Source organism: Oncorhynchus gorbuscha, linkage group LG01 (assembly GCF_021184085.1).
Source record: "Oncorhynchus gorbuscha isolate QuinsamMale2020 ecotype Even-year linkage group LG01, OgorEven_v1.0, whole genome shotgun sequence".
NCBI classification, from domain to species: Eukaryota; Metazoa; Chordata; class Actinopteri; order Salmoniformes; family Salmonidae; genus Oncorhynchus; species Oncorhynchus gorbuscha.
The window spans coordinates 57722169-57748626 of record NC_060173.1 but is presented as its reverse complement, the minus strand read 5'-3'; the positions used below and the strand labels follow the sequence as shown (position 1 = coordinate 57748626).

The 26458-nt window shown below is 46.3% G+C and overlaps 1 protein-coding gene across 1 annotated transcript; it reads right to left on the bottom strand.

Annotated features, from left to right (window-relative positions):
* Nucleotides 1-3217: 3217 nt before the first annotated feature.
* On the bottom strand, nucleotides 3218-22151 carry LOC124045326 (Krueppel-like factor 5). The gene is made up of 5 exons (XM_046364655.1): nucleotides 21980-22151; nucleotides 14655-14662; nucleotides 7240-8134; nucleotides 6884-6943; nucleotides 3218-3717 (listed from the first exon to the last, which is right to left on the bottom strand). The coding sequence occupies exons 1-5, from the start codon at nucleotides 22149-22151 to the stop codon at nucleotides 3539-3541; spliced, it is 1314 nt and encodes a 437-aa protein (XP_046220611.1). The 3' UTR covers nucleotides 3218-3538.
* Nucleotides 22152-26458: the final 4307 nt, after the last annotated feature.

Sequence of the window (26458 nt, the reverse complement as noted above, 5' to 3'; positions counted from 1 at the left end):
GTCCTGTTCCTGCACTTGCTGTGTCTCAGTCTGTCCACAGCCACCGCCTCTCTCCTGTTCCTGGTCTTAGCCTTGCTGTGTCTCAGTCTGTCCCTAGTTGTTACTCTCCTGGCCTGTTTGGTCCTGATTGCTCTAACGCTTACAGTTCTCTACCCGTGTCTCATTTTTATAAGAGTTATTGCACTAGATTCCCTCTTCATCGTTTCCCGTTACGGTCCTGAGGAGAGGAGTTGGGTTCTTTCTCGGGACGTGCTGGACCGTTCGTTGATCAATGATTTCCTCCGTTGCCGCCAGGGTTCCTCCTCGAGTGCGCCAGGAGGCGCTCGGTGAGTGGGGGGGTACTGTCATGTTTTGTCATAGATTGTCATGTCTTGTCCCTGTGCTTTCTCTTCTATTCGTTTCCCCCTGCTGGTCTTATTAGGTTTCTTTCCCTCTCTCTCTATCCCTCTCTCTCTCTCTATCCCTCTCTCTCTCTATCGTTCCGTTCCTGCTCCCAGCTGTTCCTCATTCGTCCTAACTACCTCGTTTACTCTTTCACACCTGTCCCCTATTTTGCCCTCTGATTAGAGTCCCTATTTCTCTCTCTGTTTCCGCTTCTGTCCTTGTCGGATCCTTGTTTGATGTTTGCTGTGCTGTGTTCTTGTTCCGTCGTGTTTTTGCCTTCATCAGATGCTGTGTGTGAGCAGGTGTCTCTGTCAGCTACGGCCTGCGCCTACCCGAAGCGACCTGCAGTCTGTGGTCGCTTCTCCTGTCCTTCCCCTCTACAGACGAGAGGATTTTTGTTATGGATTCGGGATTTGTCGTTTTCTGTTGTGGACTTGAATAAACTCTGTTTCTGTTAAGTCGCTTTTGGGTCCTCACTTCACCCGCATAACAGTTTGTCTCCAGATATGGAATAATAATAAACATTACATGACTGTTTCTAAATATAAACATTACTCCTGAAAGATTCTATTGATTGTGGAGGCCAAGTCATCTGATGCAGCACCATCACTCCCCTTCTTGGTCAAATAACCCTTACACAACCAGGAAGTGTGTTTTGGGTAATTGTCCTGTTGAAAAACAAATTATGGTCCGACGAAGGGCAAACCAGATGGGATGGCGTATCTCTGCAGAATTCTGTGGTAGCCATGCTGGTTAAGTGTGACTTGAATTCTAAATTAATCAGTGACAGTGACACCAGCAAAGCATCATCACACCTCCTCCATGCTTCACGGTGGGAACTACACATGCGGAGATCATTCGTTCACCTACTCTGTGTCTCACAAAGACACGTCTGTTGGAACCCAAAAAAATAATAATTGGACTCATCAGACCAGTCCTTGTGTACTACTCCCTTCACAGAACAGCACAAACAGGCCCTAACCAAAATAGAAAGAGGAGTGGGAGGCCCCGGTGCCCAACTGAGCAAGTGGACAACATCAGTCTCAACTTAAATAGCGAAGAGGCAACTCCGGGATGCTGGCCCTCTAGTCAGAGTTCCTCTGTCCAGTGTCTGTGTTCTTTTGCCCATCTTAATCTTTTCTTTTATTGGCCGGAGTCGCCTCTTCACTGTTGACGTTGAGACTGGTGTTTTGGGGGTACTATTTAATGAAGCTGCCAGTTGAGGACTCGTGAGGAATCGGTTTCTTAAACTAGACACTAATGTCCTCTTGCTCATTTGCGCACAGTTGAAGTTCCACAGTTGAAGTTCAACTGTATATATAACATTTGTGGGCAATCCTAATAGTCGGAATGTTAAACTGTATATACAGTTGAAGTCGGAAGTTTACATACACCTTAGAAAATACATTAAAACTTAGTTTTCACAATGCCTGGCATTTAATCCAAGTACAAATTCCCTGTTTTAGGTCAGTTAGGGTCACCACTTTATTTTAAGAATGTGAAATGTCAGAATAATAGTTGAGTGAAGGATTTATTTCAGCTTTTATTTCTTTCATCACATTCCCAGTGGGTCAGTAGTTTACAAACTCAAATAGTATTTGGAAGCATTGCCTTTAAATTGTTTAACTTGGGTCAAACGTTTTGGGTAGCCTTCCACAAGCTTCCTACAATAAATTGGTGAATTTTTGCCCATTCCTCCTGACAGAGCTGGTGTAACTGAGTCAGGTTTGTAGGCATCCGAGCATCCTTGCTCGCACATGCTTTTTTTTTCTTTTTTTTTCTGCCCACAAATTTTCTATGGGATTGAGGTCAGGGCTTTGTGATGACCACTCCAATACCTTGACTTTGTTGTCCTTAAGCCATTTTGCCACGACTTTGGAAGTATGCTTGGTTCATTGTCCATTTGGAAGAAACATTTGCGACCAAGCTTTAACTTCCTGACTGATGTCTTGAGATGTTGCCTCAATATATCCACAATTTCCCTGCCTCATGATGCCATCTATTTTGTGAAGTGCACCAGCCCCTCCTGCAGCAAAGCACCTCCACAACATGATGCTGCCACCCCTGTTCTTCACGGTTGGGATGGTGTTTTTGGCTTGCAAGCCTCCCCCTTTTTCCCCAAACATAATGACGGACATTCTTGCCAAACAGTTCAGAGGACATGTGCCATGTGCTGTTGCAAACCGTAGTCTGGCTTTTTTTTATAGCGGTTTTGGAGAAGTGGCTTCTTCCTTGCTGAGAGGCCTTTCAGGGTAATTCAATATAGGACTTGTTTTACTGTGGATATAGATAATTTTGTACCTGTTTCCTCCATCATCTTCACAAGATCCTTTGCTGTTGTTGTGGAATTGATTTTCACTTTTCGCACCAAAGTACGTTCATCTCTAGGATGATGGCTGCGTGGTCCCATGGTGTTTATACTTGCGTACTATTGTTTGTACAGTTGAATGTGGTGATTGCTCCCAAGGATGAACCAGACTTGTGGTCTACAACTATTTTTCTGAGGTCTTGGCTGATTACTTTGATTTTCCCATGATGTCAAGCAAAGAGGCATTGAGTTTGAATGTAGGTCTTGCAATAAATCCACAGGTACACCTCCAATTGAATCAAATTATGTAAATTAGCCTATCAGAAGCTTCTAAAGCCATGACATAATTTTCTGTAATTTTCCAAGCTGTTTAAAGGCAATGTCAACTTAGTGATACAGTGAATTATAAGTGAAATAATCTGTCTGTAAACAACTGTTGGCATAATTACTTGTGTCATGCACAAAGTAGATGTCCTAACCGACTTGCCAAAACTATAGTTTGTTGACAAGAAATTTGTGGAGTGATTGAAAAACGACCTAAGTGTATGTAAACTTCCATCTTCAACTGTATATACAGACAGACAATGTGCATCCATTAATACATGGAGCAATTGGAGGCAGGTGTCCATGGTCCCCTGTTTCTTTGAAAGTCCATACCTCCCCATGATGACGTTGTCATTACAGGAGCAGACATTTTGATCTTTGTGTTGGCCCTCATGCAGTGTAATGCATTCTGGGGCTTCAAGATGGTGGTGATATGTCCCTCTCTTCTGGTGACGCTTCAGGTGGTCGTAGCATGTGTGTGGATGTGTTGGTGGTTGGGTGTTTATGCCGGTGCGTGTGTGTTTAGTTCTGGTGGCGCTTCATGTGTAGGGCAAGGTGATCGGACCGGGAGAAACAGCGCCTGCAGGCTACACACTTGAAGGGCTTGGCTCCCGTGTGTTTACGATAGTGTCGTGTCAGCTCGTCAGAGCGGGAGAAACGCCAGTCACAGCCCTCCCAGTTGCAAGAGTATGGTTTCTCTCCTGAAAACACAAACAGAGAAAGACCAGGGATGTAAATACCCTGTAAAATATCTATCAATATGGGTTACAATTGGAGAGTACGGTGTGACTGTTAGACAGGGATGTGAATACACTGTAAAATATCTATCAATATGGGTAACAATTGGTGAGGCCTGTGTGGCTATTAAACAGGGATGTGAATACACTGTAAAATATCTATCAGTATGGGTTCAATTGGTGAGGCCTGTGTGACTGTTAGACAGGGATGTGAATACACTGTAAAATATCTATCAGTATGGGTTCAATTGGTGAGGCCTGTGTGACTGTTAGACAGGGATGTGAATACACTGTAAAATATCTATCAGTATGGGTTCAATTGGTGAGGCCTGTGTGACTGTTAGACAGGGATGTGAATACACTGTAAAATATATATCAGTATGGGTTCAATTGGTGAGGCCTGTGTGACTGTTAGACAGGGATGTGAATACACTGTAAAATATCTATCAGTATGGGTTACAATTGGTGAGGCCTGTGTGGCTATTAGACAGGGATGTGAATACACTGTAAAATACCTATTAGTATGGGTTCAATTGGTGAGGCCTGTGTGGCTGTTAGACAGGGATGTGTGTTAGTTTAGGACAGTTTGTAAGGTGCCATGGAGATACAGCAGGACAGTTATTTTGAGAAAGAGATGAGAGTTGTAGACTATTTTTCATTGCACATTTCTTTGTTCAATACTGTGTTCATTGTGATGTCTTCAAAAGAGTGTGGTAAACATACTATCAAATCATATTGATTGCTTACACAGTTTACAGCAGGTATAAAAGCTTCAGCCAAATGCATACAGTATGTGTATCTCCCTCAACAATGCAGCACATTAGTCAATAATAAAAGAGTCAAATGAAAAATAGCAAGTAATAAGAAAGGTGGAATGCATAGTAATAGACTGTATTTATACTGTGTTTCAGAGTTCTGAGTGCATGTGTGTGCGTGTGTGTGTTTGTGTGTAAAGGTTGGATGTGTGGGTAGTCTTTGCAAATAATCTGTTAGGTGCAAATAGTCTAAGGTACAGGTCTGTACAGGGAGAGAATAAGGGTTAGCTGTTCAGCAGTCTGATATCCTGGTGGCAGAAGCTGTCTCTGAGCCTATTGGTATAAGACCCGATGCTGCTATACAGGTTGGTAGATGGTAAGGTGGTGCAGTTGCAGTACCAGATGGTGATGCAGCCGGTCAAGATGCTCTCGATTGTGTAGCTGTAGAACTTCTTGAGGATCCGAGGACCCATGCCGGATTTCTTCAGTCACTGGAGGTTGAAGAGGCACTGTTGTACCTTCTTCACCAAGCTGGTGGTATCTTTCCCCCTTCTGATGACCAGTTGGCGAATCGCATCTCTGCATGTCTGGCAGACATATTAGTGTGGATGACGGATCACCACCTCAAGCTGAACTTCGGCAAGACGGAGCTGCTCTTCCTCCCGGGGAAGGACTGCCCGTTCCATGATCTCGCCATCACGGTTGACAACTCCATTGTGTCCTCCTCCCAGAGCGCTAAGAACCTTGGCGTGATCCTGGACAACAAACTGTCGTTCTCAACTAACATCAAGGCGGTGGCCCGTTCCTGTAGGTTCATGCTCTACAACATCCGCAGAGTACGACCCTGCCTCACACAGGAAGCGGCGCAGGTCCTAATCCAGGCACTTGTCATCTCCCGTCTGGATTACTGCAACTCGCTGTTGGCTGGGCTCCCTGCCTGTGCCATTAAACCCCTACAACTCATCCAGAACGCCGCAGCCCGTCTAGTGTTCAACCTTCCCAAGTTCTCTCACGTCACCCCGCTCCTCCGCTCTCTCCACTGGCTTCCAGTTGAAGCTCGCATCCGCTACAAGACCATGGTGCTTGCCTACGGAGCTGTGAGGGGAACGGCACCTCAGTACCTCCAGGCTCTGATCAGGCCCTACACCCAAATAAGGGCACTGCGTTCATCCACCTCTGGCCTGCTCGCTTCCCTACCACTGAGGAAGTACAGTTCCCGCTCAGCTCAGTCAAAACTGTTCGCTGCTCTGGCTCCCCAATGGTGGAACAAACTCCCTCACGACGCCAGGACAGCGGAGTCAATCACCACCTTCCGGAGACACCTGAAACCCCACCTCTTTAAGGAATACCTAGGATAGGATAAAGTAATCCTTCTCACCCCCCTCTCCCCCCTTAAAATATTTAGATGCACTATTGTAAAGTGGTTGTTCCACTGGATGTCATAAGGTGAATGCACCAATTTGTAAGTCGCTCTGGATAAGAGTGTCTGCTAAATGACTTAAATGTAAATGTAAATGTATCTTACATAAGACATCTCAGTCTTTTATAACTAGCACTGACTTTGCCAATAACTGTTTTATTGAGGGAAAATGTACTTACTATGACTGCGATATGTGATTGTCTCACCTAGCTATCTTAAGGCTTGTCGTTGGCCCAAACGACCTTGGCTTGAGTATATTGTTCGCCTTTTTCATATGATTCTGCGTTTTGCATCATTATGGGGGATGATTTCTGTATTTTGAAAGTTACACATCTTAAACTCGATTGCTGACTAGGAAAATATTTTGGGACAATGTCAACAATGGACTAATGAAACAAATAGCATACGATTGTTTTGGGGTGGAATTTTATTTTATTTTCAGAGCATCTGTGCGTCAGTGTAAGCTTAACTCAGTAGAGACTAAAGGATATTCCAGAGTTAACCATCCCTGAGACTGGGTGTGGCAACTCGTATATCTAAATTTATCAATTAAAACATAGCATCAACCTACGTGATATCAAAGAGGGCCAACCAACTTTCTGGTAGAGAATGCAGTGATGAGAACTAAAATTGTCGCCCGTAATAAAGAGCAGTGTGCTATGATAAACTGTATCTAATGGCTTCAATTATGTGACAGATTTTTTATTGCTTGGATGTGACTGCCCCCAGTGAAGAGTGATACTGAATTGAAGGACTGAATCTGTGCCTCGAGTTTATCACCTGAGGAAGGTCATTGGCCTTGTCAGGCTTGATTCTAATGTTCTTCAGTAGAGGGCACTAGTGCCTAAACTTTCCATAGCTGTGTTGTACCCCGTTTCCCATCTTCAGAGAAGAGTAGTTATAGTCTGTACATTTCTATTTGTGTAATTGTACAGAGGAAGTTACTCTTTCTTACCTGTGTGTGTCCTTTGGTGTGCTTTCAAGTGAGAGCTCTTTGTGTAAACCTTGGAGCAGCCTACAAGAACAGAAAATGGATGTTAGTATCACTGAATGGATACCATGGAGAAGTACTCAACATTGGCCTCCTGCGGTATTCATTTCCAGCACGTCTCGGTAAGCAAACAAACAGCATCATGAAACGCATCTTCTGTATCTTTGACCAAACACGCTTTAGCCTTTCGCACATTAGCCTCCAAAGTATCTATATCAATGGTCTAAATGGCACTGTGGGTGCATTCATTCAGTCATCAATCCATCCATCCATCCATCCATTCATCCATTCATCTATCCATCCAGAATCAGGAGGCTCACCGGGGAAGTCACAGAAGTGGATCCGTCTCTTCTCGAGCTCAGGGTTGTTCCGTCGGTTGTACCTGGGTCCTGTCAGCAACCGTTGTCCTTGGGCCATAAGCATGGAGTGGTGGGACATCTGGGTGACCTTTAACCCCAGTCTGCTAGAGGCCTGGAAGGGCGGTGGAGTGGTCAGCAGCTCAGCCTGGTTCTCAGGACTACCCGGCTGCGAGTTGGGGGGTGAGGGAGGTAGACTGTGGGGCTGTGACTGGGGCGACACCTTGGCGTGGTGGTGGGAGAAATGCTCCGGCATTGCAAACAACGAGTCACCACCGCCATGACCCACCGTTGTCAAGGAGACATTGTTCAGGTTGAGCATGGTTCTACCGTTGCCGGCTCCGCTGGTCCCTGATTGGCTGCTGCGGGAGAGTGTCATTGTGAGGTCAGCTCTGCTGACGGGGATGGGCATCTGGTAGACCTGCGGTTGTTGGGGGCCAATATACAGCTCGGTATCTGAAACTGGGTGTCCGCTGGTGGCCATATCGGGTTTGATAAACATAGTGTTGACGGTCTGGGGAATGCTGAAGACAGACAAGAAGTCAGGCAGGGTCTGGATGGAGCAGGACACTGGGACGTCCAACCGAGGCTCTGTCTTGATGTGCTGGAGGAGATGGGTCTGGTGGTGCTGCTGGGGCTTGTTGGGCTGGTTCAGGCCGGTGCAGAGGTGGGTGGTTTTGGGGAGGGTGAGGTTGATGTTGATGCTGTAGGAAGCTGTGTTGTGCTTCTCCTCTGAGAAGTACTTGTCCACCAATGAGGCACTCTCTCCGCAGTATTTCTTGTCTGTGTGGGCCATGGATGGAGGATGGAGGAGACTGCATGTGGTCTGGGGGAGGTACTTTTCCATCTCCAACTGGGTCTAGAGAGAGGGAGGAGGAGGAAGGGGGATAGGTGGGGAGGGATGGAGGGAGAGAGATTAGATGGTGACACTTCCTAGAGCAATGTTGTGTGTCTAGGAAGAGTCTCTTGTAGCTGTGTTGGGAATGTGTTTCCAAAGAAGAATATCTGCTGCTCACTTTTAGATCATTTGTTGAAATGTTCAGACGGAAGCACTCTGTAATGTTTTTTTTATGGATTCATGATGTGTGCTGAGAGTCAGGAAGCAAGTTCAGGGAGTGAGTGTTTTAATGAATAAACGCATCTCAATACAAAACAAGAACCACGAACAACACACAGACATGACACTGGAACAGAAACGGTAACGCCTGGGGAAAGAGCTTAAGGAAGTGACATATATAGGGCAGGTAATCAAGGAGGTGATGGAGTCCAGGTGAGTGAAGACGTGCAGGTGTGCGCAACGATGGTGACAGGTGTGCGCCATAACTAGAAGCCTGGTGACTTAAGAGGCCGGAGGGGGAGCACATGTGACATTGACTAGCTTTTCATTTACAAACTAGGTTCTTTTTTCAAACTGTGTTTAATTGAATCCCTAGAAGCGAAAATGGGACATATTAAGCTATTGTTATTTTTCTAGGAAAGTTCAAATGGATGCCGGATAAATATGAAAATGCAGCCCAAAACAAATCAGCCACAACTTTAGCTGCGAGTTACTGGGGCCAAACGCTAGGGCACAGGGAGTTAATCCAAGCCAAAGCCCAGCCAATCAGTTGTGTTAAAATAATTCACCGAGCTGTTGATATACTTAAGCCCTATCCAGCTGTGCACAATGGCTTACCCAACATCAGATACAATGGAGGGAAGAGAACAATTCATCAGGCCTATTATGCCTCCACAGCTATTTGAGGTGCCAGCTATGTCTGTACAGTATATTTCCAAATCTCTCCCCTAGCAACTCTAGTGTTGATGTGCTTTTCAATCAAATTCAATCAGATGTATTTATAAAGCCCTTCGTACATCAGCTGATGTCACAAAGTGCTGCACAGAAACCCAGCCTAAAACCCCAAACAGCAAGCAATGCGGGTGTAGAAGCACGGTGGCTAGGAAAAACACCCTAGAAAGGCCAGAACCTAGGAAGAAATCTACAGAGGAACCAGGCTATGAAGGGTGGCCAGTCCTCTTCTGGCTGTGCTGGGTGGAGATTTTAACAGAACATGGCCAAGATGTTCAAATGTTCATAGATGACCAACATGGTCAAATAATAATCATCACAGTGGTTGTCGAGGGCGCAGCAAGTCAGCACCTCAGGAGTAAATGTCAGTTGGCTTTTCATAGCCGATCATTCAGAGTATCTCTACCTCTCTTGAAGGGCACTTCAACCTGTGTGTGAGGTCAATAATACTTGGAAAATTCCTTATTTTGATTTGTATTGCGAGATCCTCCTGTATGAAGCTGCTGCTTTCAAAACAGGGCACAAACAGGCCTTGTGTTGGTTGATTATGTTTTGGCAAGCAGCTTAACCCAATACTTGGCAGAGTCCTCCCTCTTGTCTGAGTGCCCATGGACTACCTGGATTGGTCCAATAAGAAACAATTTTGTTTTCAGTTGCAAATGTTTTCCGTTGCATGCCGTAATGAACACAACCCTGGTTGCTTTCACACACGCTGTTTATCCTCTATGTATCAGGAGAAGAATGGGGTGCACCTGAACCAAAGACTGAGTCAGTTAATGATTGTAAAACATGTACAACTGCTACATGCCAAAGCCCAGATAACAGAGAAAGAAGAGAAGAAAATATTAAACATCTTATCAGCTCTACTCTGGGTTATGGGGTAAAGGGGGGGAAGAGTGGGGGTAGAGAAGAGTCAGGGGGGTTTCCACAATTCCGGACCATGAACTTGCCATGGTCCCAAATGGCACCGTATTCCCTATAGTGCACTACTTGACCAGGACCCATAGGGCGCTATGTAGGGAATAGGGCTCTGGTCAATAGGAGTGCACTATGTAGGGAATAGGGTGCCATTTGGGACACACACAGGGGTGTTTCCATACTTCCGGTTCATGACCATGACAGTGATTTCCAGTCAAAATACCAGCCAAGTCAATCATGCCCAATATTTGAGAACAATACTGTGCGATGAAAGATGACTAATGTCACATTTCATACCATGTCACCATAGCGAAATATGATCAAATTTATTTCAATCAATCAAATGTATTTATAAAGCCCTTTTTACATCAGCCGATGTCACAAAGTACTGTACAGAAACCCGGCCTAAAACCCCAAACAGCAAGCAATGCAGAGTAACTAGAGACATTTACATTTACATTTAAGTCATTTAGCAGACGCTCTTATCCAGAGCGACTTACAAATTGGTGCATTCACCTTATGACATCCAGTGGAACAGCCACTTTACAATAGTGCATCTAAATCGTAAAGGGGGGGGGGGTGAGAGGGAATACTTATCCTATCCTAGGTATTCCTTAAAGAGGTGGGGTTTCAGGTGTCTCCGGTATAGAGCATCTATACTGTCCAACAATACGATAATGCAATAAAAAATCCTTTGTCCATGGTTGCACATGCAAATATATCTGAAACTAATCTCCAAATCAACATCCAACAACACCACTCAAGAGTTCTTTGTGGCCCTCACATTTGGCACCACTATTCTTGACATAGCACTCAATGGTGTCTGAAGTCAAAATGCAAGTAATAATATATGCCATTTAGCAGATGCTTTTATCCAAATCGACTTACAGTCATGTGTAGATCAATTTTACGTATGGGTGGTCCCGGGAATCAAACCCACAGCCCTGGTGTTGCAAGCAACACGCTCTACCTACTGAGCCATACAGGTCCATCGTCGACCTCACTATTTCTCCTCCTCTTTTTTAGGACAGTTACTTTGAGGGGAATCAGTCATCTTGGTTTGTGAACAACAATGTAGTGTCATTTAGACTGCTGACTGGTGGTGACATGCACAGTCATACACAGAAAGTCAAAGCATTGTGACATGCTTAGACTGCCCATAGAGTATGAGTATTGAGAGATATAGGAAACCACTGTGACTGGTAATGACGTGTAGTTTGGTCAGTGAGGCTGACTGGTAGTAGTGTGTAGTCTGGGCACATACAGTACAGTTTGATTATTGACAAGGATGAGTAGATGACCACTATGACATGCACAACAACCCAATCAGAGAGAGGAGATTACAATCATGAATTATACAGGAAAAGCCAGCCACATCGTGGACACTGACGCCTTGCTCCCGGACAAGCTAAACACCTTCTTTGCCCGCTTCGAGAAAAAAACAGAGCTGCCAACAAGGACCACTGCCACACTCATGAGGACTGTGATCTCTTGTTGTCTATGGCCTAGGTGAGTAAGACATTTAAGTGTGCTCAAGTGCCACAAAGAGGGACAGAGGTAAAGAGGGACACAGATGGCCCAGAACAGAGCAGCACGTCTGGCCCATAAATGTACACGGAGAGCTAACATCAATGACATACATGTCAATCTCTCCTGGCTCAAAGTAGAGGAGAGATTGACTGCGTCACTACTTGTCTTTGTGAGAGGTATTTACATGTTGAAACCACTGAGCGGTCTTTTCAAAAGACTAGCACCAAGCTCAGAGACCCATGCATACCCCACAAGACATGCCAAAGGGGGTCTTTTCACAGTTCCCAAGTCCAGAACAGACTCGGAAATACCGTACTACACAGAGCCATGACTACATGGAACTCTATTCCACATCAAGTAACTCATGGAAGCAGTAAAATCTGATTTAAAAAACAGATAAAGCTACACCTTATGGAACATCATGGAGACACATAAAACAGGTAAGTGTCAAAACCAGGAGGACTAGTAAAAGAGAATAGAAAAGGCAGGAGCACGGGAAAAACATGCTGATTGACTTGGAACATACACAACGAACTGGCACGTAGACAGGAAACACAGCGATAAATACACCAGGGAAAATAAGCGACACCTGGAGGGGGTGGAGACAATAACAAGGACAGGTGAAACAGATCAGGGACAGATCAGGGTGTGACAAATACCTAGGTAAGAATGCTGTTCATTGACTACTGCTCAGCCTTCAACACCATAGTACACTCCAAGCTCATCATTAAGCTCGAAGCCCTGGGTCACAACCCTACCCTGTGCGATTGGGTCCTGGACTTCCTGACAGGAAGCCCCCGGGTTGTAAAGGTAGGAAACAACATCCCCACTTCGCTGATCTTCAACACTGGGGCCCAATAAGGGTGTGTGCTCAGCCCCCTCCTGTACTCACTGTTCACCCATGACTGCGTGGTCACACACGCCACCCACTTGATCACCAACAATGACGAGACAGCCCATAGGGAGGAGGTGAAGGCACTTGGATTGTGGTGTCAGGAAAACAACCTCTCACTCAACGTCAACAAAACAAAGGAGATTATAGTGGACTTCAGGAAACAGCAGAGAGCGGACCCCCTTATCCACAATTGAGAGCATCCTGTCGGGCTGTATCACCACCTGGTACGGCAACTGCACCGCCCACAACCATAGGGCTCTCCAGAGGGTAGTGAGGTCTGCAAAACTCATCACCGGGGGCAAACTACCTGCCTTCCAGGACACCTACAGCATCCGATGTCACAGGAGACTGAAAGATATCTTCTATCTCAAGGCCATCAGACTGTTAAACAGCCTTCACTAACACAAAGAGACTGCTGCCTACATACAGAGTTGAAATCATTGGCCACTCTAACAAATTGATAGTTAGTCACTTTATTAATGCCACTTTAATAATGATCTTTACATATCTTGCACTTCTCATCCCAGATGTATATACTGTATTTTATACCATCTATTGCATCTCGTCTATGCCGGTCGGTCATGGCCCATCCATATATTTATATGTACATATTCTTATTCCATCCCTTTACTTCGATTTGCGTGTATTAGGTAGTTGTTGTGGAATTATTAGATTACATGTTAGATATTGTTGCACTGTCGGGAACTTGAAGCCCAAGCATTTCGCTACACTTGCAATAACATCTGCTAACCATGCGTATGTGACCAATACAATTTTATTTGATTTGGTGCCAGGAAAATAACCTCTTCCTCAACATCAACAAAAAGAAGGCGCTGATGGTGGACTTCAGGAGACAGCAGACAGAGCACGCCCCAACCCACATTGGTGGTGCAGTGGTGAAAAGCTTCAAGTTACTCGGCGTACCTTAAATGATAAATTCACACAAAGAGTGTGGTGAAGAAGGGGCAACAGCTACTCTTCAAGCTCAGAAGGATAAAGATATTTGGCTTCGACCCTAAGACCCTCACAAACTTCTAAAGATGCATCATTGAGTGCATCCTGTTGGGCTGTATCCTCTCCTGGTACGGTAATTGCACTATCCGCAACCGCAGGTCTCTCCAGAGGGTTGTGCGGTCAGCCCAATGCATCCCTGTGGGCACACTGCCTGCCCTCCAGGACATTTACAGCACCCGGTGTCATTGGAAGGCCAAGATAGCACCGGAGGAGATGGCTGCCGTTTTACAGCCTCCTAACCAACTGTGCTATTTTGTTTGTTTGTAACTTATTTTGTACATAAAGTTGCTGCTAGCGTCTCTTATGACTGAAAAGAGCATCTTGACAGCAATTACTCAATTCAAACTGGACAAAGATTCTTTCTATAATGAGTCTGATGCGAAGGATATAATGCTCTCCGGAGACCAGGCCCAAATCCCTGTCAGTTGCGTGAAGAAAAGGCGGAGCAGAGGGAGAAATTTGGGGTTTCTTGTTAGGATTTGTAGGCGAGTGAGTAAATCGCCATTACCATCGGTTCTATTGGCCAAAGTGCAATCACTGTGAAACAAACTCGATGATCTACAGTCGAGACTGTCCTGCCAACGGGACATTAAAAGCGGTAATATCTTGCGCTTCACTGAGACGTGGCTCAATGATGACACGGATAATATAGAGTTGGCTGGGTTTTCGGTGCATCAGCAGGACAGAGCAGCTACATCTAGTAAGACGAGGGGCTGGGGGGGTGTCTATTTGTCAATAACAGATGGTGCGCGATGTCTAATATTAAAGAAGTCTAGAGGTATTGCTCGCCTGAGGTTGTGTACCTAATGATAAGCTGTCGACCACACTATCTACCAAGAGAGTTCTTATCTATATTATTCATAGCCGTCTATTTACCACCACAAACCGATGCTGGCACTAAGACCGCACTCAAACTCAAACTTAAATCTGTTTTACCTCATTTCTACCAGCATGTGTCACATGTGCAACCAGAGAAAAAAGGAAAAGGAAAGAATTCTAGACCACCTTTACTCCACACACATACAAAGCTCTCATTTGCCCTCCACTTGGAAAATCTGACCATAACTCTATCCTCCTGATTCCTGCTTACACAAGAAAAAACTAAAATCAGGAAGTACCAGTGACTCGTTCGAAGTGGTCAGATGACGCGGATGCTACGCTGCAGGACAGTTTTGATAACACAGACTGGAATATGTTCTGTGATTGATCCAATGGCATTGAGGAGTAAACCACCTGAGTCACTAGCTTCATCAATAAGTGCATTGTCGACATCGTACCCACAGTGACCGTACGTACATATCCCAACCAGAAGCCATGGATTAGAGGCAACGTCCGCACCAAGGTAAAGGCTAAAGCTGGCACTTTCAAGGAGCGGGACAGTAATCTGGACACTTAGAAGAAATCCCGCTATTCCCTCAGACGAACCATCAAACAGGCAAAGCGTCAATACAGGACTAAGATTGAATCCTACTATGCCCGCTATGACGCTCGTCGGATGTGGCAGGGCTTGCAAACTATTACAGACTACAAAGGGAAACCCAGTCGCGAGCTGCCCAGTGACGTGAGCATACCAGATGAGCAAAATGCCTTTTATGCTCGCTGCGAGGCCAGCAACACTGGAGCACGCATGAGAGCACTGGCTTTTCAGGATGACTCTGTGATCACTATCTCCGTATCCGATGTGAGCAAGATCTTTAAACAGGTCCACATTCACAATGCTGCAGGGCCAGACGGATAACCAGGACGTGTACTCAGAGCATGCGAGGACCAATTGGCAAGTGCCTTCACTTCCATTTTCAACCTCTCCCTGACCGAGTCTGTAAAACCCACGTTTCAAGCAGACCACCTTAGTCCCTGTGCCCAAGAATGCGTAAGTAACATGCTTAAATGACTACCGCACCGTAGCACTCATGTCGGTGGCCATGAAGTGCTTTCAAAGGCTGGTCACGGCTCACATCAACACGATCATCCCGGAAACCCTACACTAGAATTCAGTGCAGCTTTTGACATTATCGATGATAGTCTGTTTCTGGAAAAACGTGTGTTATGGCTTTACACCCCCTGCTATAATGTGGATAAAGAGTTACTTGTCTAGCAAAACACAAAGGGTGTTCTTTAATGGAAGCCTCACAAACATAATCCAGGTAGAATCAGAAATTCCCAGGGTAGCTGTTTAGGCCCCTTACTTTTGAAACTTTTTACTAACGACATGCCACTAACTTTGAGTAAGGCCAGTGTGTCTATGTATGTGGATGACTCAACACTATACACGTCAGCTACTACAGTGACTGAAGTAACTGCAACACTTAACAAAGAGCTGCAGTTAGTTTCAGAGTGGGTGGCAAGGAATAAGTTAGCCCTAAATATTTCTAAAATATTTCTAAAACTAAAAGCATTGTATTTGGGACAAAATATTCACTAAACCCTCACTAAACCCTTCTCCGGCGCCATCTAGTTGAACATCATGCACTGAGAGAAAATCTCTGGTCATCCCTACACTATCTGGCAGACTCACTAAACACAAATGCTTTGCATGTAAATGAGGTCTTAGCTATGGAGTGTGACCATGGCTATCCATACATTTAAAAAACAAGAGAATCATGGTCTGGTTGACTTAATATAAGGAATTTTAAATGATTTATACTTTTACTACTTAAGTATATATATACCAAATACTTCTACCCCCAAGCTATAAGACTCCTGAACATCTAGACAAATGGCTACCCAGACTTTTTTCAGCACCACCTCTGGGTGAGCGTTTTCTTGATGGTTTATGGCGGAATACAGCTCATTCAATGCTGTCTTAGTGCCATCCTCTGACTGGTGTTGTATATTAACAGCTACAAATAATACAGATGAAAACTCTCACAGTATATCTAGACAAATGGCTACCAAGACTATTTGCAGTGCCTCCCCCCCTCACCCCATCTTTACACCACTGCTACTCTCTGTTGTCATCTATGCATAGTCACTTTAATAACTTTACCTACATTTACATACTATCTCAACTAACCGGTGCCCAACACATTGACTCTATACAGGGGGGTACCGATATAGTCTCACTATTGTTATCTTATTCTTATCCATATTTTTTAACTGCCTGGATGGTTAGGGGCTCGTAAGTAAGCATTTCACTGTAAGGTCTACACCTGTTGTATTCAAATTGATTTGGGTTCTTTTTCCACCACTGCAGACAGAGTATACATCACGCAGCTCTGGTTCCCTCTGCTGGACATGCCTGCTCTTCTCTGTATCACGGAGGCGCTCCGCACTGCTAAAGCTAACTCTCTCTCCTCTGCTCTCATCCTTCTAGACCTATCGGCTGCCTTCGATACCGTGAACCATCAGATCCTCCTCTCCACCCTCTCCGAGTTGGGCATCTCCGGCGCGGCCCACGCTTGGATTGCGTCCTACCTGACAGGTCGCTCCTACCAGGTGGCGTGGCGAGAATCTGTCTCCTCACCACGCGCTCTCACCACTGGTGTCCCCCAGGGCTCTGTTCTAGGCCCTCTCCTATTCTCGCTATACACCAAGTCACTTGGCTCTGTCATAACCTCACATGGTCTCTCCTATCATTGCTATGCAGACGACACACAATTAATCTTCTCCTTTCCCCCTTCTGATGACCAGGTGGCGAATCGCATCTCTGCATGTCTGGCAGACATATCAGTGTGGATGACGGATCACCACCTCAAGCTGAACCTCGGCAAGACGGAGCTGCTCTTCCTCCCGGGGAAGGACTGCCCGTTCCATGATCTCGCCATCACGGTTGACAACTCCATTGTGTCCTCCTCCCAGAGCGCTAAGAACTTTGGCGTGATCCTGGACAACACCCTGTCGTTCTCAACTAACATCAAGGCGGTGGCCCGTTCCTGTAGGTTCATGCTCTACAACATCCGCAGAGTACGACCTTGCCTCACACAGGAAGCGGCGCAGGTCCTAATCCAGGCACTTGTCATCTCCCGTCTGGATTACTGCAACTCGCTGTTGGCTGGGCTCCCTGCCTGTGCCATTAAACCCCTACAACTCATCCAGAACGCCGCAGCCCGTCTGGTGTTCAACCTTCCCAAGTTCTCTCACGTCACCCCGCTCCTCCGCTCTCTCCACTGGCTTCCAGTTGAAGCTCGCATCCGCTACAAGACCATGGTGCTTGCCTACGGAGCTGTGAGGGGAACGGCACCTCAGTACCTCCAGTCTCTGATCAGGCCCTACACCCAAATAAGGGCACTGCGTTCATCCACCTCTGGCCTGCTCGCCTCCCTACCACTGAGGAAGTACAGTTCCCGCTCAGCCCAGTCAAAACTGTTCGCTGCTCTGGCTCCCCAATGGTGGAACAAACTCCCTCACGACGCCAGGACAGCGGAGTCAATCACCACCTTCCGGAGACACCTGAAACCCCACCTCTTTAAGGAATACCTAGGATAGGATAAAGTAATCCTTCTCACCCCCCTTAAAATATTTAGATGCACTATTGTAAAGTGGCTGTTCCACTGGATGTCATAAGGTGAATGCACCAATTTGTAAGTCGCTCTGGATAAGAGCGTCTGCTAAATGACTTAAATGTAATGTAATGTAAAAACCTGTTTTCGCTTTGTCATCATGGGGTATTGTGATGTCATCATGGGGTATTGTGTGTAGATTGCAGAGAATATGTTTTTATTTAATAAATTATAGAATAAGGCTGTAACGTAATAACATTTGGAAAAGGTCTAGGGGTCTGAATACTTTCCGAAGTGTAGATTGTATCACCCAGAATTAAGGGTTTGACGATTACTATCATTGAAGTGATAAAAGATAGAAGTGGGGAATGTGGAGGGAAAATATATAGTCTGGAAGGACAGCCTTGAATTGTACAGCTTGTCTCATACAATCATTGGTTCCTGTAGGTGCTGGGTAGAGATATGAGGGGGAGACGGTCATGACCCCCTCCTCAGACTTTTTGGCAGAACGCCCAGAACATGTTCTATAAGTTAAGATAGGAGACGGTGCCAGACACATGCAGGAACCAACCCTATGAACTATGCCTATGCTACTTGTCTGTGTAAGCAGTATATAAGACAACTAACGGGACTGCCACGGCAGAGCTATCTTCAGACCGGTACTTTATGCATCTAAGTTGACTGTGACCTCTCCAGCTTGCTGATAATAAATAAGAATTCATTTAAGATTGACTTCAGGTGTCCCTGGTGGTACTTTCCACAACACAATCAAGCTATTTTATTCTCTATTTTAAGACACCTGGGTGTATTAGAAACAAATATGTAAAGATCATTTTGTGAAGCTTTTGAATTTGGCCTTACTGCCATTACCTCAATAGATGCACTACACAACAAACAAAGATACACAAATATCCGAAGGATCTATGGTTTGTAGTGACTGAAATGCATAAGAAAGGTAATGAGGTCATCTGGTAAAAAGTGTGTGTATGTGTAAAAGTACATCTGTATTGCTGCCAAATGCAATTTTGTCACTGGAAATAAAATGCGTATAAGTGAATGAGAGAAAATAGACAAGCCGCGATCAGTTGTAGCCTTGGCAGGCTACCTGTGTTGATTTCAACCCTAGGCATGTAGTCTTGGCAGGCTACCTGTGTTGATTTCAACCCTAGGCATGTAGTCTTGGCAGGCTACCTGTGTTGATTTCAACCCTAGGCATGTAGCCTTGGCAGGCTACCTGTGTTGATTTCAACCCTAGGCATGTAGCCTTGGCAGGCTACCTGTGTTGATTTCAACCCTAGGTGTGTAGCCTTGGCAGCCTACCTGTGTTGATTTAAACCCTAGGCGTGTAGCCTTGGCAGGCTACATGTGTTGATTTCAACCCTAGGTATGTAGCCTTGGCAGGCTACCTGTGTTGATTTCAACCCTAGGCATGTAGCCTTGGCAGGCTACCTGTGTTGATTTCAACCCTAGGTGTGTAGCCTTGGCAGCCTACCTGTGTTGATTTAAACCCTAGGCGTGTAGCCTTGGCAGGCTACATGTGTTGATTTCAACCCTAGGTATGTAGCCTTGGCAGCCTACCTGTGTTGATTTCAACCCTAGGTATGTAGCCTTGGCAGGCTACCTGTGTTGATTTCAACCCTAGGCATGTAGCCTTGGCAGGCTACATGTGTTGATTTCAACCCTAGGTATGTAGCCTTGGCAGCCTACCTGTGTTGATTTCAACCCTAGGCATGTAGCCTTGGCAGGCTACCTGTGCTGATATCAACCCTAGGTATGTAGCCTTGGCAGGCTACAGCGGGAAAACTGGGGAACTCTGATTTCAAAAGAGAATACTGTTCATCTAGAAGAACGACCCTTACGAAAACAAATCTTTCAGTCAGAGTGCAGTATAATTACAGTACACTGCAGTATAACTGCAGTTCAACGGCAGTGCAATGCAATTACAGCATCCAAAATACCACAGTGGACTGCAGTTACTGTACTTTACTGCAGTTTCAAAACGTCAATCTTTTTTTTGTAAGGAGAGACTTGGTTGTTTATGAACAACTTGGGTTTATTAGCTATAAGAAACAACCGTTTAGCACAGGGTTTGGTGGCTCCCGTAGGACATCTAAGATGAGTCGAAAGGATCTCACAACAATAACTCCCAGGGGCTAGATATCAAAACTAAATCAACTGCTTACTATGGATTTTCATGACAATTACATTGGCATATGCTGTGCAGTGCATGTGAATTGATGCTGGCTACTCTCGCACACAAGTTTCCCACCGTTGACGGGCGTCTCTCAATGTGATTTCGGCTTGAGAGTCATAGTTCTCAGTGATGGGGTCATAATAGCTAGCTCCAACCGTTCAAAAGTTAGAGCCAAATCTATAGGAAGAAAACTGAAACCGCTCTGTTTTTCACAATCACATTTAGCGGCTATGGGAGGTTACTTGCGTAACCCAGGTTCTATAAACTCCGGGGCATTCGGTGGATTTATTATTGGGGGGACAACAACAACATAGCACTCTGGAATATTTGGGGCCTATGAAGGGGGGCCACGTTTATAACTAATCCCCAAGTCAATCGCAGACTACGGGAGGTGCACAGTACCACATAGAGCCATGGCCATAGAGCCATGACTACATGGAACTCTATTCCACGTCATGTAACGAATGCAAGCAGTAGAATCAGATTTTAAAAACTGTTCATATACACAGCGGGGACTGTGAAGAGACACACACACCAGCACAGACACACATACACATGATAAGACACGCACTCTACACACACGCCAAGTGGATTTTATAGTGTAAATAATGTGATAGTAGAGTAGTGGCCTGAGGAAACACACTTACTGTCTTGTGAAATGTGATGTAATATTTTACATTCTATATAACTGCTTTAATGTCGCTGGACCCCAGGAAGGGGGATCCTTAATAAATACAAATACTAATCAAGAAGAGAAGGCTTTTTGAACTTTCAATAGTCTGATTACTAAAACAATTCCTGAATCTCTGTATAGAGAAAGGAAATGGGCCCTATTCTTATTCTTTCTATCATTAGCCTAAATCCATCCATGAACACTGACAGTCAAATGACTATCATAAACACACCAGAGGCTATAAATAGATCAGATACATCCACATCAAAGTTAATAGCTGTGAATTCCAAAGAAACTTCCATGACCAAAAGAGAGCATCAATAGTAATTGGACGCCGTCAGATCCCATTCAACAGTTGGCATTCCGCCAGATGTTGCTGGGTAAACATAAAACACGACACCAGAAAGGAACATTTACATTTACATTTAAGTCATTTAGCAGACGCTCTTATCCAGAGCAACTGAACTATCTGCAGTTGGGGGTCGGAAACTGGGGAGAACCTCACACACAGCAGCAAAATAGCAGTAGACAGATCATGTGCAAAAAACTGAGGTCTATAGTAATATTATTTAATTATAATGACATTTTAATAAGAAAAACGTGGTCACATTGATGTTTTAACTCGTTCGTTTTGTCTTGAACCATAAATGAATCATTTTTCGATGTGTTCAATGGTATTACACTGTACAGTTTACTTGCACCTTGTTCGATCCTCTACGATCCTATTCGAAGTAGGCTACTCACTGTTTTATTGCACACTTGTTCGTCCCGGCTAAATAGACAGTTGTGGTCCTACTTTAGTCCACTTCTATTCATAAAACAATCTTTAAACGAATTAAATGCACGAAAAATATGCATTTATAACGAAGTGACTAACAAATCTAAATACATAAAAAAATACTAATCAATTTGTATGCCCTTTCAACAACATTATTCCAAATATGGAAGCATGCTTGGGTCGAGAAGACTAGCCTAATGCACGGGTAATAACGCTATAGACTTTTCTATAGGCTAACGATTTATGGAAAATCATGTATATTGAATAGGCCTACATGTGCTCGTTCTCCCAAGAACATTGAAATAATGAATTCATTATTATGTATGTATATACAACAATGTTTATTGGGGTTAGAGAATAGAGGGGGACACAGTTTATTTTATTGAGTGGAAGTGCCCATGATCCAACTGACTACAAAATATAAACCAGGAGAAGAGCGGGATAGGGTGGAACCGCTGGCCGTACCTGGCCTACCCTCCAACGGGTTAAAATGTGGACTAATTCTCACCGGGGGTTTCACTTCTTCAAAAACGGACGAGTCATCTGCGCCGTCCGCTCCAGACAGCCGCACAGGTTTTAGTTGCGTGAAAACCGCGCTCTCTTCTGTGTGTGCCGAATTCATTGCCTGTCCTATACTAGTTTCCATAACTATCTCCTGGATAAAACGTATTCAAATAGCTCTTTCTTTATAAATATAACTTATGTAAAGTACATATAGATTTGACAACTGCTGCGTGATAAGCGCGTCTTTATCGGATCCAGGAACGCCCGGAAATTCCAAATGCCTCCTTCTGGCTCATATATCGTTTTACCTGCGCTCAATTAGCCTATGGCAGTGAGACCTGGAAGTCATGATTGACAGGAACATTAGCCAATCCAAGCGAGGAGGCGCGGGTGGGGGGGGTAAACGTCGAAAATCGAACAGCTAATTTGGGGTATTAATTCCAATTGGTGAAGCTAGCACTGGCGGTTCTAGCTTGTATAGCTCCTTGGGCGAACCACGCCTTCAACCCCCCCCAAAAACAACATGTAAAACTATTTAAATATAAATACAGAAATAAGAATCATAAATATCAAAAAGAAGTAACAAAGACAAAAAGAAACAAATTGTAGTATATCAATACAAAATATAATTACATTTTTTACACTAAACATTTATTGTCAGTTTGGGATTGGATCCAGCAACCTAACCACTAGGCTACCTGCGTGTGCTTTGGGGACCTTTAACAGAATGTGACTGGCAGATCGGTGTTGTATGTGGAGGATGAGGGCTGCAGTGGATATCTCAGATAGGGGGAGTGAGGCCTAAGAGGGTTTTATAAATAAGCATCAACCAGTGGGTTTTGCGACAGGTATACAGAGATGACCAGTTTACAGAGTATAGAGTGCAGTGATGTGTCCTATAAAGAGCATTGGTGGCAAATCAGATGGCTGAATGGTAAAGAACATCTAGCCGCTCGGGAGCACCCTCACCTGCCAATCTATAAATTACGTCTCCGTAATCTGTCATAGGTAGGAGAGTCATCTGAATCAGGGTTTGTTTGGCAGCTGGGGTAAAAGAGGAGAGATTTACAATAGAGGAAACCAAGTCTACATTTAACTTTAGCCTGCAGCTTTGATATGTGCTGAGAGAAGGACAGTGTACCATCTACCAATACTCTCAAGTACTTATATGAGGTGACTTACCTCAGGGACCCTGGGTTTAGTCCCTGACTGATTAAATAAAGGTTAAAACATTTTCGTTTTTCTTTGTATACATTTCATATATATTGTAGCGACCCGCACAGACAGCTATGTGTTAGGCTAGGAGGTGGTTGTGTTGTACTGACCAGTACCCGGTGTTCGCGGGGTCCGACCTGTCAATCAACCTGCTATCTGCCAATCACGGGAATGCCTGGAATGTTCTGATGCCGGGCATCCTGGTGGTTGGCGGAGTGGCGTGGAGGGGGGTTGGGCAGGGGGGTGGAGCATTGGAAGTTAAGACCAGGTTCAGCCTTTGTTCTCTCTCTCTTACGTCTGGGTTTCACAAGAGAAGGTCACAATTGGCTTGTGGGTTATCTGTCATCTATTTGGCGTGTGCTACGGCCCAAACAGTAGCCTGTGTAAAGTTGGTGTAATAAACCGTCAATTCGTAAACTCAAGCCTCTGTCTGGACAATTGTTCATTTATGATCTAGTCAGGTCATTACATTGGTGTCAGAAGTAAAAACGTTGATACAAGTTAGCCAGCTAGCTAGCTGACTTATGTGGCTAGCTATCGTAGGTGAGAACGGGGATTGAAAATGCTTCGAGGGAATCCGAAAGTGAAGGTGGAGGTAGGGGACGATTATGGCCAAGGAGGTGCGTGTGAATGGACGTCGGGGGCTCTGTCTGAGGAGATCGCCAGGGCGTCGGAGCGCAGAGGCCGCTTGAGGGAGGACGTTAGAGCGATGGCGGCTGAAGTGGGCATGAGTGCTTCGTCGAATGTATTTCGCACGGATTCTGGTGGGCGGACCAAAGTGGTGACGTCGACGCGGCGTGATGAGGAATCTGGGGCTCAGGATGTAAACAAACATGGCGGCGCCCAGTTCCCGGCTGCGTCCGTATCTGTTAAGACCCCGAAGTATTCCGGTAAGGCGGATTGGGAAGCTTTTCATGCTCAGTTTGAACTGTTAGCTCATTTTAGGGGGTGGCCGGATGAAGAAAGGGCACTGCAGTTGGCTTTATGCCTCACGGATGAAGCTCTGGCCTGTTTGATATTGATTAGCCCCGAGGACAGGCATGATTATGGGGCTTTAGTGGGAGCACTGAGGAGGCGCTATGGACAGTGTGTACAGCCCGGGCTACTGCGCTCCGAACTGAGTAATAGACGCAGGCAGCCTGGAGAGCCTCTACGGGTGCTAGCTAATGACATTGAGAGCCTCTCTCGGCGGGCATATGCTCACATGCCCCCTCCGTGCAGAGCGAGCTAGCACGGGACCAGTTCATACAGGCGCTCTCTCCTACGGAGCTGCGCATACAGACCCAGCTGGCTCATCCTGAGTCATTGCAGACAGCCTTGGAGATGGCTTTGGAGAGGGAGCTGGTGTGGGCTGGGGCTTCAGCTGGGGCTTTGGTGGGGGTGCAGGGAGACACACCCTCTGTGCGAGCTGGGGGGCAGAGCAGCCCGGAGCCGGAAAAGCCTGCTTGGGTGGCCAAAATGACAAAACTCATTCGTGCTGTGTCGCTACAGGCGGAACGAAACACACGCCCTGGTCCCAGGGTCTGCTGGGGTTGTGGCCAGCCAGGCCATCTGCGCCGAGTTTGCCCCATGTCCCCCAGAGCTCAGGGAAACGGCTCGGGGTCCGCGTAGACCGGGTAGTGCGGACCCCTGGCTTTCTATCCCAACCACCATCATCTTCAGGAGGAGCCCACCGGCACAGACGGGGAAGCAAGGCTCCACTTCCCCCAGAAGCAGACGAGGGCAAGCGGATGGAGCCTGTTGTTGTGGTGGGCCGGACCTGTGTTGGGGACTTTTGTCATGTCCCTGTCACTGTGGAGGGGGTGCCCTGCTCCGCCCTGGTGGACACTGGGTCCACAGTAACCCTGGTGAGGCCAGATATTGTGCCAGGTTGGACTCAGTGTGAGCCTACAACTGTGCAGCTCCGCACAGTCACAGGTGAGCTGGCACCCATGAAAGGGAAGGGAATAATGACTCTGACAGTAGGGGGCAGGACTGTGCGTCATCCTGTGTGGGTGGCGGCTGTGCAGAACCCTTGTATCCTGGGGTTGGACTTTCTTAGGAGCACAGGCTGCCAGTTAGACCTAAATAGGGGCACACTGAGCTTCCAGGGAGGGACGGAAGTCACCATGGCCCCCCTAATGTCACATTCACTCAACCCAACAAACCCTTTACTCCAACAGTTAAAGCAGCAGAGACTCATGGCTGCGCCCCCCCCCCACAGCTGTGTGTGACTTTTCCCCAGTCCACCTGTCACCTACGGCGGTGTGTTACATTCCCCAGCTACCTCCATGACACAGCCCTCTGTGAGCCCGGGTCGCACCCCCCCAGCCCAGCTACCCCAGATGGGAGAGGAGAGGACACTGTCTGCAGTGAGGGAGATATGGGGGAAGAACTGTGTTGGTCTTGACCCTGAGCAGCAGGAACGGTTGTGGCAGTTGCTGTTTGAATTCAGAGACAGCTTTGCGTTGAGTGAGGAAGAGGTGGGTCAGACTCATCTGGTGCAGCATGAGATCGACACAGGTGATGCTCGACCCATCAAGATGCGTCCCCGCCGTATCCCGCTGGCACGCCAGGAGGCGGCAGACCAGGCTTGTGTTGGAGATGCAGCGGGCAGACTTCATTGAGCCCTCAGACAGCCCCTGGGCGGCGCCAGTCGTCATGGTTCCGAAGAAGGGGGGCAAGCTGAGGTTCTGTGCGGACTACAGGCGGCTGAATGAGGTAACCAGGAAGGACTCATACCCCATACCACGTATCGATGAGTCGCTGGACCTGGTTAGGGGGTCCTCCTGGTTCTCCTCACTAGACCTCCGCAGTGGCTACTGGCAGGTGCCCCTCTCCCCAGAGGCCAGAGCCAAAACTGCGTTCTCCACTAACAGAGGACACTGGCAGTTCAAGGTCCTGTGCTTTGGCCTGTGCAACGCTCCAGCTACTTTTGAGTGTTTGATGGACAGGGTGCTGGATGGCATCCCCCGACAGCAGTGTCTGGTATACCTCGATGACATCCTGGCCCATGGCAGCTCCTTCCAGTCAGCCCTGGGGGCACTACGGCGTGTGCTGGAGAGGGTGGCTGCCGCAGGTCTGAAGCTCCACCCCGAGAAGTGCCACTTCATAAGGAGAGAGGTGTCCTTCTTGGGCCACCGAGTGGGGAAGGAGGGGATCAGCACCATGGAGGACAAGGTAGGGGCTGTCAGAGACTGGCCCACCCCCACCGACCAGCGTCAGCTGAAGAGCTTCCTGGTCCTGGCCTCGTAC